Source organism: Nicotiana attenuata, chromosome 10 (genome assembly GCF_001879085.1).
Source record: "Nicotiana attenuata strain UT chromosome 10, NIATTr2, whole genome shotgun sequence".
Taxonomy (NCBI): domain Eukaryota; kingdom Viridiplantae; phylum Streptophyta; class Magnoliopsida; order Solanales; family Solanaceae; genus Nicotiana; species Nicotiana attenuata.
In genome coordinates, this window is record NC_031998.1 from 21,716,747 (window position 1) to 21,732,422 (window position 15,676).

Here is a 15,676-nt window from a genome sequence, read left to right on the forward strand (position 1 = left end):
CCGTTGTACGACTGATATCGATTTCTATTCGACCTCGACCCTCGATCGATATCCCTTTTGATCCTGTCCATGGACCTGCTAGGATAAACGGACCCCGAAGGAGTCCCCGGTTGATCATCCCCGACCCTAATCTTCGACTAATACTGATTATGTACGTCGGCCCAAGTGACTGCCGAGTACTCGATTAAACTTTGCTTCAACTGCTGTGAAGCTATGGAACTCCGAGTGTTTTGACCTTGAGTGAAAGCTTAAACAGCCCAGTCATCGGTGACCGTAGGTAAATCTATTCTTTCCGCTTGGAACCAAGATACGAATTTCCAAAGCATCTCGTTATTTTCCTGCCTTACCTTGAAAAGGTCTAACTTCCTTGTTCCAACTTTAATGGCTCCGGCGTGTGCCTTTACAAAGAATCTGCAAGTATAGCAAACGAATCAATAGAATTAGGGGGTAAGTTATGATACCATATTAAAGCACCCTTAGATAGAGTCTCCCCGAATTTCTTCAGCAGCACATACTCGATTTCACCGTCTTCCAAATCATTTCCTTTTATGGCACATGTATAAGAGGTAACGTGCTTATTGGGGTCCGAGGTCCCGTTGTATTTAGGTATATCGGGCATCCTGAACTTCTTTGGTATGGGCTTCGGAGCCGCACTTGGAGGGAATGGTTTTTACACAAACTTTTTGGAGTCCATTCCTTTTAAGATCGGTGGTGCCCCCGGAATCTGATCGACTCGAGAATTATAGGTCTCCACCTTCTTGTCGTTAGCCTCGATTTCTTTTCTCTCGACTCTATTCTCTTAGTAAGCACCTCAAGCATTCTCATTATAGCAGGGTCAGTTGTCGACGTATTGTCACCTAATCTTTCGGGCACTGGCTCGGTACGGCGAGTAACCTCTTGTTTGAACCTACTTGGTGCCATGTGCTGATTTTGCAACTGAGAAATGGCGTTCTGCTGGGCTTGCATCATTTCAATATATCTTAGAGACTGACACCTTCGTCTCCCCTACCCTGAGTACCTCGACTGTTAGTTCGGCCCTCTCTGTGTACGCTTCCATCGGGGTCCCCGCCTAAGTCTGCATTCAGAGTAATATGCGAACCGACATCGACCGGGTTGACGGGTGGTGCTCCTCCGATGTCAGCTTGTGGCACCTCGATTCCTGGAGCTATAATATTCTCGCTCTCTCCGTGGAGACCGTTGTCATCATGAGCAGCCGTGTTTTGTGAGTTTGACATGATTTATCCTGAAAACAAAATTCTTGACAAGAAACAAGCATAAAATAGTGTGTTATACCAGAATTAACACTGAACAATCACTATTATCCTTAGCCCCACGGTGGGCGTCTAACTGTTTACCTCGAAATACGAGTAACAATTAAATTGGTAATGTGGTTATAAGAATACGTGATCTAATTAAATGCCAATTGATAACTAGCTAAATAAATAAAGGAACTAAATGATTTAAATGGATCAAACCCGTGCAACTGCAAGTTATCGACCCCGATCTGGATTAGACTCGAGATCAAATGTCAAGAACAGTAAGAGCAATAATATCAGTATGAACAATAAGAACTATAAAGAGCGAATAAAAGAGTGTTTCTATTTCTTAGTAGAAGTGTAAGCAAGAACTCATGTATGATGATAATTCCTCTCCCTACAAATGAATAAGGTTCCTCTTTATATAGCAGAGGAATCCTAAATAAGGTATGACTCTTATTTCGAAAGTAAAATACATGTTTGATATCATTAACCGTTAATGGTTCTACCGATTCCGAGATTCTCGCCGGGATCGGTGGTCGATCGCGGATATCTCGTGATTCTGTTACTATGGTGTCGGTTTAGGCCGATCTCGATCCCTTAGTCTTCATATTCTCCGAGCCCGAGCTTGATTCGATACCGGCTCATTCTCGAGACATACCCTCGATCCCGTAAAATCGGATATCCTCGATTTTTACCGTATACAGTATTAATGTATGTCCCTAGTCATGGTTAATGTAATCAACATAAAAGTCAAATTTGACAATTTATTATTCTGGTATGTTGTCTACTATATAAAAAATTATCTTAATTGTTGAATCAATATAAAGAAAATCCCCTTGTAACTTTTTTCATAATTAATTTTAATTTACAAAAAGTTTCAAAATTATCATCAAGAAAACTTAGGGTGTGTTTGGTATGAAGGAAAATATTTTTCGGAAAATGTTTTCCAATTTTCCCATGTTTGGTTAGCTTAAATGTTTTGGAAAATATTTTCCTTATCAACTCATTTTCTCCAATTAGAGGAAAATATTTTCCTTATCAAGAGAAGGGAAAACATTTTCCAAAACTCCTTTTCAATATTCCCCACCCTCACCAACCCCCTCCCCCCTCTCAAAAAAAGGTTTTTCTTTTAAATTTCAGTTTTTCTGTTACCACCCAGTCTACTACCCCTCTACCCCACCCCCAATCCCCCCTCCCGTATTTTTTTTTTTTTTGCAATTTCAATTTTTTGTTGTTTCATTTTTCCGCACCACCCACCCCCACTCTCCCCTCCCCCCGGACAAAAAATAATTTTTTTACTTTTTTTTTTGTAATTTCAAATTTCTGCTTTTTTCATTTTTCTGCCCCCTCCCCCCTCCCCCCGAAAAAAAATTCAGTTTTTTTTTGTCGGTTTAAAGGTTCAAAATTTTACAAGCACCAAAGTTATGAGTTTGGAGGTTTATGTGTTTGGAAGTTTACGGGTTTAGAAATTATAAAGTTTGCGGGTTCGAAATTCTGCGGTTTCGAAAGTTTAGCGGTTCGAAAGTTTATGAAATTTGTGGATTCGGAAATATGTTGGTTTGAAAGTTTATGGCTTCATGTTTATTATATCTAAGTTATTTATGAATACTCATAAGAAGTCATTTTCCTTAATTTGCATACCAAACACTAGAAAATGAATAAGAATACTACTTGTTTTCCAAGAAAATATTTTCTTGAAAAATATTTCCGTTATACCAAACACACCCTTAGTCACCTATCAATTTCCTGCTGATTAATGCTTATGGACTAATAAAGTTCCTACAGGATTAGTACTGTTGTACTCAACTCTAAAATAACATTTCTATATGCGTCCCCCCACCCCCCATCCCCTAAAAAAAAGAAGAGAGTCCCCGTGCACTTGGAAAAACTGAGGATTTCGGGAATAGTTGATTTAGACCAATGTCTGTTTTAATTTGACTATATTTTGACTAAACACAAGTCAGTCTGAAAGCTCACCCGTTTTCTCTGCTGCGAGCAGCTTGTTCCTCTCACATCGGGCTTCTCCGGCGAACTCCTCGCCGGTCTCTTTCTCCGGCGAAATCGATCTGTAGGTTTTTACATCTTTCTCTCTCTTCCTCTCTCTCTCTCTCTATAAATTTGCTACTTTCTGTCTCTCACTCGACAAGAAAACCCTAATCCCCTCGCGAAGTGATTGTTAAAGGTACAATGCAAATGCAAGTGAGATTTTGTCTTTTTTCTCCTCTTTTCCGATGCATAAATATAGTTACAGTTCCGATTTGTAAATATTGCATTGTGCCCAAACTGATCCGCATTGTTAATTACTGTAATTTTTTCTCTCAAAAAGGGAAGACAATGGATTTTTTAAGGCTGTTGTCATTCTTAAGTGTTGAAGTTAGGTTTGAAGTTACATAAACGGACAGTGTAAAGATTTTTTACATTATAGTGAATTTTGACCTTTGATAGCAGGTTAATTACCATATTTATCGGATTATCAATTAATGCTTATCAAGAAGTTTACCTGTAACTACCTTATAAGTAACCTGATAGTGTAAAATACACGGACTGAATGAGCTTTCTTTTGTTCTGTTTGTATTTAAATTGTTTAATTTTATAGCAAGTATTTTATATGGAATTACTCTATATCGTATAGAATGCAAGATTAGTTTATTTATTGAAAAAATGCCAAGTCCTAGACTAAATTACTCTGTTTAATATTTGCCATTATGCTTTTTCTTTTTGCAGGTTATGGAAACTTCATCTAGTGGATATCGGTTTCGGAGAATACCACGCCACTCCTTTGCTGGTTCTGTGAATTTAGATCCCCTGGTGAGTTTGGTATTCAAGTATTTGGACTTACTAATCCTTAACAGAAACTGATTTAGAGTGGGAGGAAATGATTCTTTATTAGTCTCATTCTGTTATCTTTCTTTTAATTCTAGTGCTTTTTGAATTGTTAATAAGAATTACAAAGCCGAGAAATTTAAGCTTAATATTCTTTAGAACTAAGCCGACAGCGCTTCAGTTTGTGCTGCAAAGCAGTTATAGGCGAATTACTAACAAAGCCATACTGTTTGGTCCATAAAGATGCTAAGAAGACCACCACTCGCCTAACCAAATTTTTCATGTATTTATCTTCAGAGTCCCTATGTTGTTTTCAGACTAGATTCACCATGTAATTGTCATCGACTGCAGCCCCTATAAAGCTTGGCCTATTTCCTCCTGCACGATGTGTGCATTGATTTAGAGTTTTTTGCTCTTTGTATTGTCACCACTCACCACCCTTGCAGACCAAATTACCTCACTTGGGCCTTCTAGCCCAACTTATTTCCTGTTCTGTCCAGAAAGTTTAACAATTATGGGAGGGTACTTTGGTCAACTGTGGTAGTCTCTGGTTTGGGTATTTGGCTTTCTGTTCATTGCTGTGTCTCTTTTACACTAGGCCCGCTTATTTTCTGCCCAATTGGTATCATTTGATATTCAAAACTTTTGCATCTACCAATTTTGCCGCGCATTACATTTTCTTTCTAACACTGTTCCACCTGTTATATCAATCATTTTTGCTCTAATCTCTATCATCTTCAACTTGAGAGTATTCGGATACCTTCCCCTTATCCTCTACTATCAGCTTTGCAATTTGTGTTCATTTTTGCTGAAATCCAAATCGAGAAGCCATTACATAGATTGTCTACTTGCTAGAGTAGAGCTATGCACTACAAATGAATGAGGAGAGGAATAAACTTTCTAAATCTAGTGGGTCCCGATGGGGAAGACTGCTATATAGCATAAAAAAGCATTATCCTTACTTGTTTTTAGGACCCGTTTGACCTCAATTCTAATTGGAAATTGAAAAAAGGTAGAAATAGGTTCCTAGTTTTGAGACCTTCACCACGGTAGTCACTTTTCGGCAGGACCCACCGAGCGGTCTAATCTTCCCACAAGACATGGGTTCAGAAAGTTTCTTTGTCTCTCAATTTGACTAATGATCATAGAAAGCGTAAGTTAAGTAGTCTTTTGCAGTGTTTCCTTGTAAGATGACGATCAATATATTATTTTTGTCAAAAATAAGCTGAATCTTGAGAAGGCCTATGACTGTGGGAATTGAGAGTTTGTGGATTTTTATATGATAGAGATTTGGAGAAGTTGGATCATGTTTTCCATCTCAACAACCTGGTGAATAGGAGTTGCATGTGGTTACTTGAGCAGCCATAAGAAGTTGAGACTAGGGGACCCGTTGTCTTTTATGCTATTTATCTTAGTGGTAAAATCGTTGAGTAAGATGATAGATAGAGTCGTTGTAGGAGTTTGAGACTTGTTGCTTCAAAGCCTTAATTGCAGAGCAAACACATGTTAGTCACAGTCATTGTTTCACAGGATGCATTTGTATTCTCTAATCAAATATCTCCCCATTGGCATTATTAAAATGCATAATTGAGACAGATTCTCATGTGGTAACAAGTGGTGGTAGGATTAAGATCAACTCAAAAAGCGCAAGATCATTCTAGGGTTGGTGAATCATTTAGTACAGGTGCTTAATTATAGGTTTGGAGATTTCTCTACCATCTACTTGTGACTGCCCCGGGACCAAGTTGGGTGGAACCCTGTTGTTGTAAGAGTTGAGAAAAGGTACTCATAAGAAAAGGGAAGGAAATACTAATTAGTAGCACACTATCTAGCTTACACAGATATTACATGTCTCTCTTCCCGGCTCCAATTAATGTGATAGCTAAATTGGAAAGACTCCAAAGGAATCTTGTTGGAATCAACAGACGGAACACAAAAGTTTCGTCTAGCTAATGAGAAGGTTGTCACCTTACTGGGCTTAGGGTGAGGGTCCTTAAGAGTTTTCAACAAGGTACTACTTGGGAAGTGACTATGGAGATTCAAGATTGAGGAATAGGCATTATGAAGGGAGGTAAAAAGGGCAGCCTGGTGCACTAAGTCCCCGCTATGCGCGGGGTTTGGGAAGGGCCGGACCACAAGGGTCTATAGTATGCAGTCTTACCCTGCATTTCTGCAAGAGGTTGTTTTCACGGCTCGAACCCGTGACCTCCTGGTCACACGACAACAACTTTACCGGTTACGCCAAGGCTCCGATATGGAGGGAGGTAATAGCAAAAAAATATGAAGTTGTGGAAGGGGGATGCAGATCTTAAATGACCGTATGGACGCAACATTTTGGAGGAATATCATGAAGGGTTGGGACACTTCCAACCAGTGTTCAAAAAAGCGACCGCTTCCTCGCTTTAAGCGAGAAGCGAAGCGGAGCGCCGGGTGTGTCGCTACCTGTACTAAAAGCGACTCAGGTACAGAAAAGCGGTCGCTTCTACCAAAAAAGCGAGAAGCGGGAAAAGCGGAAGAAGCGGAAGAAGCGATCGCTTCTTGAAATAAACAGCCCAAACGAGTCTTTTTCAATTAAAAGACCCAAATCGAGTGAGTCTTCTGTTTTATTCATTCTTCAGCAGCAACCTAGGGTTTTAAACCAGCCCTTTCTTCCTCAAAAAACCAACGATTTCTTCCTCACATGAAGCAACGATTTGTTCAAGCAAACTAGGGTTCTTCTTCTTCAACATTAAACAAGTCAACAACAGCTTTCAAGTTTCAACAGGTATGTTTTTATTTTCATTCTTCTTCTTTTTCTTTTTCTTTTTCTTTTTCTTTTTCTTTCTAAACGTCCAAAAAGCGCCGAAGTGCTGGCGAATTTTTTCCAGAAAATTTCTGCCCAGATTCTGCCCAATTTCTGCCAAATTATATATTTTTTATTCTTAGTTCTTATTGCCTTTCTTACAATTACATGTGTTGTCTATGCCATATTTATTTTAATTTTTTTTAAAATTCCGCTTCACTTAAAAAAAGCGGGCGCTTCGCTTCTCGCTTCTCGCTTTTCGTGAAATGGGGGTTGTCGCTTTTCCTCGCTTCACGCTATTTTTAACACTGCTTCCAACAACTTAGTTACTTATAGGGTAGGGAATGGAAATAACATCAGATTTTGGGATCAATGGTGGTGTGGCTTATTCAACGTCTACATGTTTGAGGGAGGTTGAGTACTAGTGAAAGCTAATATGCAAACGTTGAATATATGGGTGAAATATCGGCTAGGACTCAAATTTAAACATAAGATTTCGTGTTGGATATTTCGAGAGAAGGAAAGTAACAATGCATTTGCATCTTGTAGAATGGTTGTGAAGGGGGATAGAAGTGTATGATTACAACATCGAAGAACTTTTTAGCAAGGTAGTTCCTATTGAAAATAAAGGGTCAAACAAGCAAGGTGGACGAAGAAAATTACATATTAAAAAGGTTTCTTTTTTCACTTGGCTAGTAGAGAGAGGAATGATCTTGAAAGCTGAAAACTTAAGAGGATAATAACATATATTAGTGGGTACCTCATGTGTAAGACTAGCGACGTGGATCGTCTTTTCATACATTGTCAGGCAGCTACTCGCTTATGGTAGGAAATTTGAGATGGTTTGAACTATATTAGTGATTCCAGCGACGTTGAATGAGACACTATTCAGCTGGGCCTTATAAGATCAAAAAGAAGAATGGAGGATGTTGCTTTATTAGCACTAATGTGGATAGTTTGGAAGAGAAATAAGAGAGCTTATGAAAAATTGATGAAGATTTTGTAATGTTGGCTAGTGGCCTCTTATTCCATTTTTTTTTTTGATGAAGTAATATGTTTCATTAAGAAGGCATCAAGAAGATGCAAAGTTACAAGAGGCATATGAGCTAAATAAACAAAAATTACAGGAGAACATGGTTTGCCCCAAAACAAAGTCTCAATCTAGGACAAGAGAGCTAATAAAGTCCAAAAGGTGTCCTGTACTATTTATGGGGGACAACTTTGTCCAGCAAAAAAGGTTGAGCAGGCATTTAGATTTGAGTAAGTGGTTCGGGGTTGAGGTATCATCAAAGCATCTTCTATTCCTCTCGTTCCTTAAACACCAAAAAATAGTTGCAGGGATCATAAGCCAGATCTTCTTGATGACCTTATCAACCTCCCAAAGACCCCAGCTCATATGTGCCTCTCTCAGGGTCTGTGGCATTACCCAGCTTAGACCAAAAATACAAAAGAACATGTTCCATAGGTTTGTGGCTACTGGGCAGTGTAGAAGTAGGTGATTAACTGTTTCCTGGTGTCTCCTACAAAGGTAACATCTGTTGACCAGCTGAAATCCCCTTCTGCATAGGTTATCTTGTGTTAAGCAGGCTTCGTGAAGGGCAATCCAGTTGAAGCATGTCACCTTCACAGGTAACCTTGTCCTCCATATCAGTTTCCAAGGCCATGAATGCAATACCTGATTCTGATTGTTAAGTTGCATGTAGCAATCTTTAACAGTATAAAGACCTTTACATCCCCATCTCATACTGTCTGGAGCATTCTCATCAATGTTGTAGGCCTCTAATCTTGCTAGCATTTCCATCAAATCTTCTATCTCCCAATCTTGAACTGATCTTCTGAGCATATCCCAATTATCATTTGCTCTGTTATGAGCAATAGAAGAATTCTTGTCCAAGGCAATGTTGAATAAGCTAGTATAGTCCTCCATGAGAGCAGTGTTGTTTAGCCATTTATCTTTCCAAAACTTGATATGACATCCACTGCCTGGTTTGAAATGAATATTCTGAAAAAATTCATTCCCCAATTTTGTAATATGCTTCCAGGGCCCTACTCCATGGGATGCACCGACAGTTTTGGTGCTCCAATTGTCTTTAATCCCATGTTTTGCATTGATCACCTCTTTCCATAGACTTGGTTCACATGTGCCATATCTCCAGAGCCATTTCATTAGCAAACCTTTATTGTGCTTGTCTAGATCTCTGACCCCCAATCCACCTTTGCATTTAGATTGCAATACCTTATCCCATTTAATCAAATGATACTTGTGAGAACTGCTGTTTCCTTCCCATAGAAAGTCCCTCCTGATCTTGTCCAGCCTTTTAAGTACCTTTTTAGGGATGGGAAACAGTGACATGACATAGGTGGGTATGCTGTCAAGCACACTACTGATGAGAGTGAGTCTTCCTCCCATAGAGAGGTATTGTTGTTGCCATGAAGCTAGTCTTTTCTCAAAATTCTCCACTACACCATTCCAGATATCACAACTTTTGAATTTAGCTCCCAGTGGAAGCCCCAAATAGGTGGTAGGCAATGACCCTATACTGCAACCGATGATCCCTGCCAATTCCTCAATGTTGCTCACCCGATTGACTGGATATATAATACTTTTCTGCTTGTTGATGTGAAGTCCCGTTAGTGCTTTGAATAGTTGAAGTGTAAGATTCAGGTACAAGATTTGGACTCTATCTGCCTCACAGAAGATCAGTGTGTCATCAGCGTAAAATAAAAATGGGAGATAGTGACTGAGTTTCCAGTGTTTGTGCCTACACTGAATCCTTATTCCACTTTTTTTGGTGCAACCATGAAGTTCCAATTTGTATAAAAGATTAGGTGTCTTTCATAGAGAATCCTATATTTTTGTAGATTCTTAACTTTTTGGTATACCACATGTATACATAAGTTATCCCCTTACCCTTAATAAAATTTGCATCTTATAAAAAAAGAAGTTTTAGAATGCCCAACAATATTAGCATTTGTTTACTCGAATGGTGACAAGAGCATTCTAATCCAAAATCTTCCTTGTTGGAAAAATAAAAACCTATGCATGACCCAAGTGATGATGAGATTGGCGGGTAAGTAGAAACTAGAGTACACTTGAGTTTAGTGCAACTAAGTGAAGAGAGGAGAAGAATGCGATATGTGCAATGACATTTTATAACGTGTTGCCATTGAAGCCTTATCATCCTTTTATGATATTCCTCAGATGCCTGCACCTAAATGGAAGCATGCTATATTCAGTCTTCGTACCCCTTCCATAACTCCATACTTTTTCAAAAGCACCTTCCTTCATAAAGCGTGCTTCTCGGTCTTGAGTCTCCATAACAATTTCCTAATAGGGCGTTGTTGAAAATCAGAGTTCTTTCACCGCAAGACCCCACAATCCTTTGGAGATGTAACATGCTCCCACCTGCCTAAGTGGAACTCCCTAGTCCAATTTGTTTAATCCCATGGAGAATTCCTTTAAAGCCTTTCAATTTACCTGGTGATATTTATTAACTTTGTTTTGGATGCTCTTTCTACCCATATGATGTCTTTATTTCCCTCATCAGCAAGTGTAGAAAAGAGGCTAGAAGCTTTGAGAAGAAACTTCCCGTGTCATGGAAACAACAACAACAACAACTACCCAGTAAAATCCCACATAGTGGGGTCTGGGGAGGGTAATGTGTACGCAGATCTTACCCCTGCCCCGGGGCAGAGAGACTGTTTCCGATAGACCCTCGGCTCAGAAAGACGAAAATATAGTAAAAAACAAGAGGAGAGAATTCATTAGTAACTCCAGTAGAAACCGTAATAGTAACAGAAACATAAAAATCGAAAGATGAATGACATGCAATAACAGTAACCATAATCTAAGGCCCGGGGCTAAGACAAACAACAAGAATAGTGTGGGTCCAACATAAACTGCAAGCCATCTAAGACCAACCCTAATCCAACCCCGCCTCACCCCCGGAATGAAGTAAGGAAAGCTTTATTACCCCTATCCTACAACCCTAATGCTTGACCTCGAGGCCTTCCTATCAAGGGCCATGTCCTCAGAAATGTGCAGTCGTGCCATGTCCTGCCTGATCACCTCTCCCCAATACTTCTTAGGTCTCCCTCTACCTCTTCTCGAACCCACCACGGCCAACCGCTCACACCTCCTCACCGGTGCATCGAGGCTTCTCCTCTGCACGTGCCCGAACCATCTGAGCCTCGCTTCCCGCATCTTGTCATCCACAGGGGCGATGGCCACCTTCTTCCGTATATTTTCAAATAAATCTTGTCTATCCTAGTGTGCCCGCACATCCACTTCAGCATCCGCATCTCTCTGCTACTTTTATCCTCTGGATATGGGAATTCTTAACCGGCCAACACTCTGCCCCATACAACATGGCCGGTCTAACTACAACTCTATAAAACTTACCTTTGAGTATCGGTGGCACTTTCTTGTCACACAAGACTCCAGATGCAAGCCTCCATTTCATCCAGCCCGCCCCTATGCGGTGAGTGACGTCCTCGTCGATTTCTCCGTCCCCCTGAATCATCGACCCTAGGTACTTGAAGCTATCTCTCTTGGGGATGACCTGTGGCCCAAGCCTCACGTCCCCGCCTACATCCCTCGACTCAGCGCTAAACTTGCATTCCAGGTACTCTGTCTTAGACCTGCTCAATTTGAAACTGTTAGACTCGAGAGTCTGTCTCCAAACCTCCAATCCCTCGTTAACACCGGCCCTCGTCTCGTCAATTAGAACTATGTCGTCAGCAAATAACATACACCGTGGCACCTCCCCTTGAATATGGTGTGTCAAAGCATCCATCACCAAGGCAAATAGAAACGGGCTAAGCGCTGAGCCTTGGTGTAATCCCATAACAACCGGGAAATGCTCCGAGTCGCCTCCCACCGTCCTAACCTTAGTCTTAGCTCCATCATACATGTCCTTGATCGCTCGTGTGTAGGCTACCGGCACGCCCTTCGCCTCAAGACATCTCCAGAGCACCTCCCTAGGAACCTTATCATACGCTTTCTCCAAGTCAATAAACATCATGTGCAGATCCTTCTTCTTATCCCTGTACTGTTCCACCAACCTCCTAATAAGGTGGATAGCTTCCGTAGTGGAGCGGCCCGGCATGAACCCAAACTGATTGTCGGATATAGACGTCGTCTTCCTCACCCTCACGTCGTCTTCCTGTGTCATGGAAACAAAGAAAAAAATAAGGATCCATTTAGTTAAATGGAAGACCGTAATTTTCAACAAACAAAAAGGAGGACTTGGGAGTTAGGAATCTAAGGAAGCATAAGAAATGCCTCTTGATGAAGTGGCTATGGAGGTTTTCAAAGGAGGAGCAAGCACTATGGGGCGATGTGATTAAGGTGAAATATGAAAAGAAAACTTTTGGATGACTAGAGGGGTTAACGCTCCTTATGGATTCAGTCTCTAGAGATCCATAAGGAATTTGTGGCCAAGCTTGAAGGATAAGCTTAGTCTTAATGTAAAAGATGGAAAGAAAACACAGTTTTGGGAGACAAATTTTGGGTGTTGGAAGCTTAAAACAATTATATCCTGACATCTATATTTTGAACCAACAACAGGGGGGTTATTTTGAATGAACTTTAGTCTACACAAAGTTGGAACCTAACTTTCAGGAGATGCCTACAAGATTGGGAATGCCAAGAGTAATTGAGTTTTGTAACATTTTAGAACAAGGCAAAGGACTACAGGAAGGTGAAGATACACTTAGATGGCAGAAGCAAAGTAGTGGAATTTACTCAGTCAACTCAGCATATAAAGATCTAGGTGCGCTCTCAACTTAGTTTTTGGCCTCGGAAGCATATATTGAAAGTAAATGTGCCTTATTAAGTGGCATGCTTTTCTTGGTTGGTGGTTAAGGAAGCCGGCCTTACTCAGGAGAACCTAAGACTGAGGGGTATACCAATTGTATCTAGGTGTTATGTGTGTGGACAACTGGACATGATGCTGAGACAATTAACCATTTGTTTCTATATTGTAAAGTGACCAACCAGCTATGGGATTTGTTTATCAACCTCAGAGATACTAGATGGATAATGCGGGGAGGACCTCTGAACTCTTACTAAACTGGAATACAGGGGCAAGCTTTACCACAGATAAAGACGGATGGAATATTGTCCCAACAACTATTTGGTGGACAGTTTAGAAGGAAAGGAACTCAAAATGTTTTGAAGATATAAGCAACCCTCTCCGGAAAATTAAGATAGAGTGTATTCTGCTTTTTGTTCTTGGTGTAAATCAGAATACATAGATGATCCTGTTTCAATTCTAGTTGTTTTAAGCTCCTTGTAAAGAAGAACATGGATTGTATTTTTGTTTCTTTTGAGTTTTGATGAAACACTTGTATTATGGTTTCCAGCATACGTGCTGATGATTTTATGAATATACTGGATACGTTACCTTCTCAAAAAAAAAAAAAACTTTTGCTGGTGATATTGACCAATGCGTGAAGCAATGACTGAAGTACGTGAGAATGTCCGACTATGTATTCTTAATTTTACCTTTTTCCCTCTTTTGCTAGGTACCTCTTATGTTATCCTGCTACCCTCTTCTCAGCTCTTTCAACCAGCAAAAAACAAAGCTAGTTGCAGAGATGCAAGAACTTTAATTTTAAATAACTGATTTTCCTCTTTACAAAGTGGTTTCCTTTCTTCCAAAACTTGACTCCAATTTTTTGCACGCGCTCATACCGTTTGATCCTTATTGGAAGCGCCAAGTGATAAACTGAGATAGGCGAGCTCCAACCCTGCTATTGAGCACCAGCTAATTCTCAATTGTTCACTTCATCCATTGGAATGATCTGACACTTCTTGTGGTTGATCATGGCACTTCCTGGAGCCATATAAGAACCTATGTCAAGTAATCCAGTGTATTAGTGTTAGTGTCATAGAAAACTGAAGTATTGTCTGCAAACAAGAGGTGTGAAATCGTCATTTTACATTGCACTCCGAACTACAATGTTTACGGGGATAGCGATGCATTTTGGGGGCTTCATATGGTCCAATTAGAAAGGGGCCAAGTTTTAGTACATTTTATTGGATGATCTCTAACAGATGTTTTGTGTGTCTTAGTAGAAAGTGTGTTTTGTATGAAACTATTTTTTATACATCTTATAGCCGTATTTCCCCTTTCAATCTCCCAAAGACAAAAAGTTACCTTCACTGTATTCACCAGATTCTGTGTTTAACTTGGGTAGCACATATTTAAGCAGCTTGAAAGCCATTCTTCATAAACCCTGTACAGAATTTACAATCTGCAGCTACTAACTTGATCAAGTATTCTCTCTTATTTATAGCTGGGTTGTGTAATTCGTGTATGGAATGTGGAGGTAGATAATGTCTGTATCCACTATGATAATTTATATTATATTGACCGTTAAGTAAAAAATCTACACAATAAACCAATTCATTCTTAATCACCTTTTTCTTTAATTTTTAAAATCACCACTTGATAAATTCCTGGCTTATTATCATGCTCTCATTATTCTTTCTTTTTTCTCTGCAGCTTGATGAAAATTTGGAGCAGTGGCCACATTTAAACGAACTTGTGCAATGCTATAGAACCGACTGGGTAAAAGATGAGAACAAGTATGGTCACTATGAAAGCGTCAGCCCAGCTTCATTTCAGAATCAGATATATGAGGGTCCTGATACTGATATTGAAACAGGTAAGTTACTACTGTGATAGCTCTTTTCTGAGTATGTCAAGATTAAGGGCATTCATATTCTGATGTATCTGTGTATATTCACAAGTAGATTTGTCATCTGGTGAAGGGGTGCCGACTTGAACAGATAAGTCATGTCACATTTCATGTGCATCTATCTCTGTGTATTCACAAGTAGATTTGTTCAACCATCTGGTGAAGGGGTGCTGACTAGAACAGAGAAGTCATGTCACATTTCATGTGCATCTATCAACTGTTTTTTCAAGCAGGACTTCTCCATGCTCTTCATTCATCATTCCTAAAGGACCTTGTGATTCCATGCATTCCAAATCTCTTAGTTCATCTCTTCCAACATAAACATCTTAGTGGTGCAAATGGTGTAAAATTGTCCACTAGTCCTTTTGTGTCATCTTATCTTAAAAAGCATACTCCCTTTCTGCTGTCCTATCCCGAATATAAGTAAACACCTAAAAAGTATTTTGATTCTTTCCCACCTTGCAAACTAATGAGAATTGTTTCTCATACAACTGGTCTAGTAAACAGGAGATAAACAGCTTTCCCATGGATTTGGTCTTTAAAGTCCCTTTCTCATATTTTTGCTTTTACTAAGAGAATTGTTGACATGCCTCTTCTTAAATTCGGCATGGTAGGATCTACTAGAGATTATACTTACTGTTGGGTTGTGCATTGAGCTATTTACATCCTTCTGATTAGCTGAAAGTAAAACATCTGAAAGTGTAGTTACAGCCCAACAGTGTGCTTTCTGCAATTTTATCACCTTTCTTTTTACTAATGCTTATATGGTGAATTGTCTTCAGAGATGCATCTTGCAAATGCTAGGCGACCTAAGATTGAGGATTCAATTGATGATGAAATCCCCAGCACTTCTGGGACACAACTCTCTGAAACTAATTTCTCTGACCTCTCGAACGCCAAAATCTCTAAGGTTGTTTCCTGTTACACAAATGCTGGCCTTTATAAAGATAGCCTTTCCTTTAAAAGTGACTCAAATCATTAATTTGCAGCATTTTGGTGAATCCCCCCTACCGACTTATGAACCAGTTTTTGACTGGGAAAATGAAAGGTCACTAATATTTGGGCAAAGGATTCCAGAAGCTCATATGTCCCAGTATACGAGGTT

At 39.8% G+C, this 15,676-nt stretch overlaps 1 protein-coding gene across 2 annotated transcripts in view; it reads left to right on the forward strand.

Moving 5' to 3' along the window:
* The window catches only part of LOC109233138 (guanine nucleotide exchange factor SPIKE 1), a 57,751-nt gene continuing 45,176 nt past the window's right edge, over positions 3,102-15,676 (forward strand). Inside the window, exons 1-5 of one of the 2 annotated variants that reach the window (XM_019398915.1) lie at positions 3,102-3,327; positions 3,984-4,067; positions 14,376-14,538; positions 15,354-15,481; positions 15,561-15,673. In XM_019398915.1, coding sequence (XP_019254460.1) covers positions 3,987-4,067; positions 14,376-14,538; positions 15,354-15,481; positions 15,561-15,673 — 485 coding nt within the window. In that variant the 5' untranslated portion in view covers positions 3,102-3,327; positions 3,984-3,986. The other variant, XM_019398916.1, reaches the window with a different exon arrangement.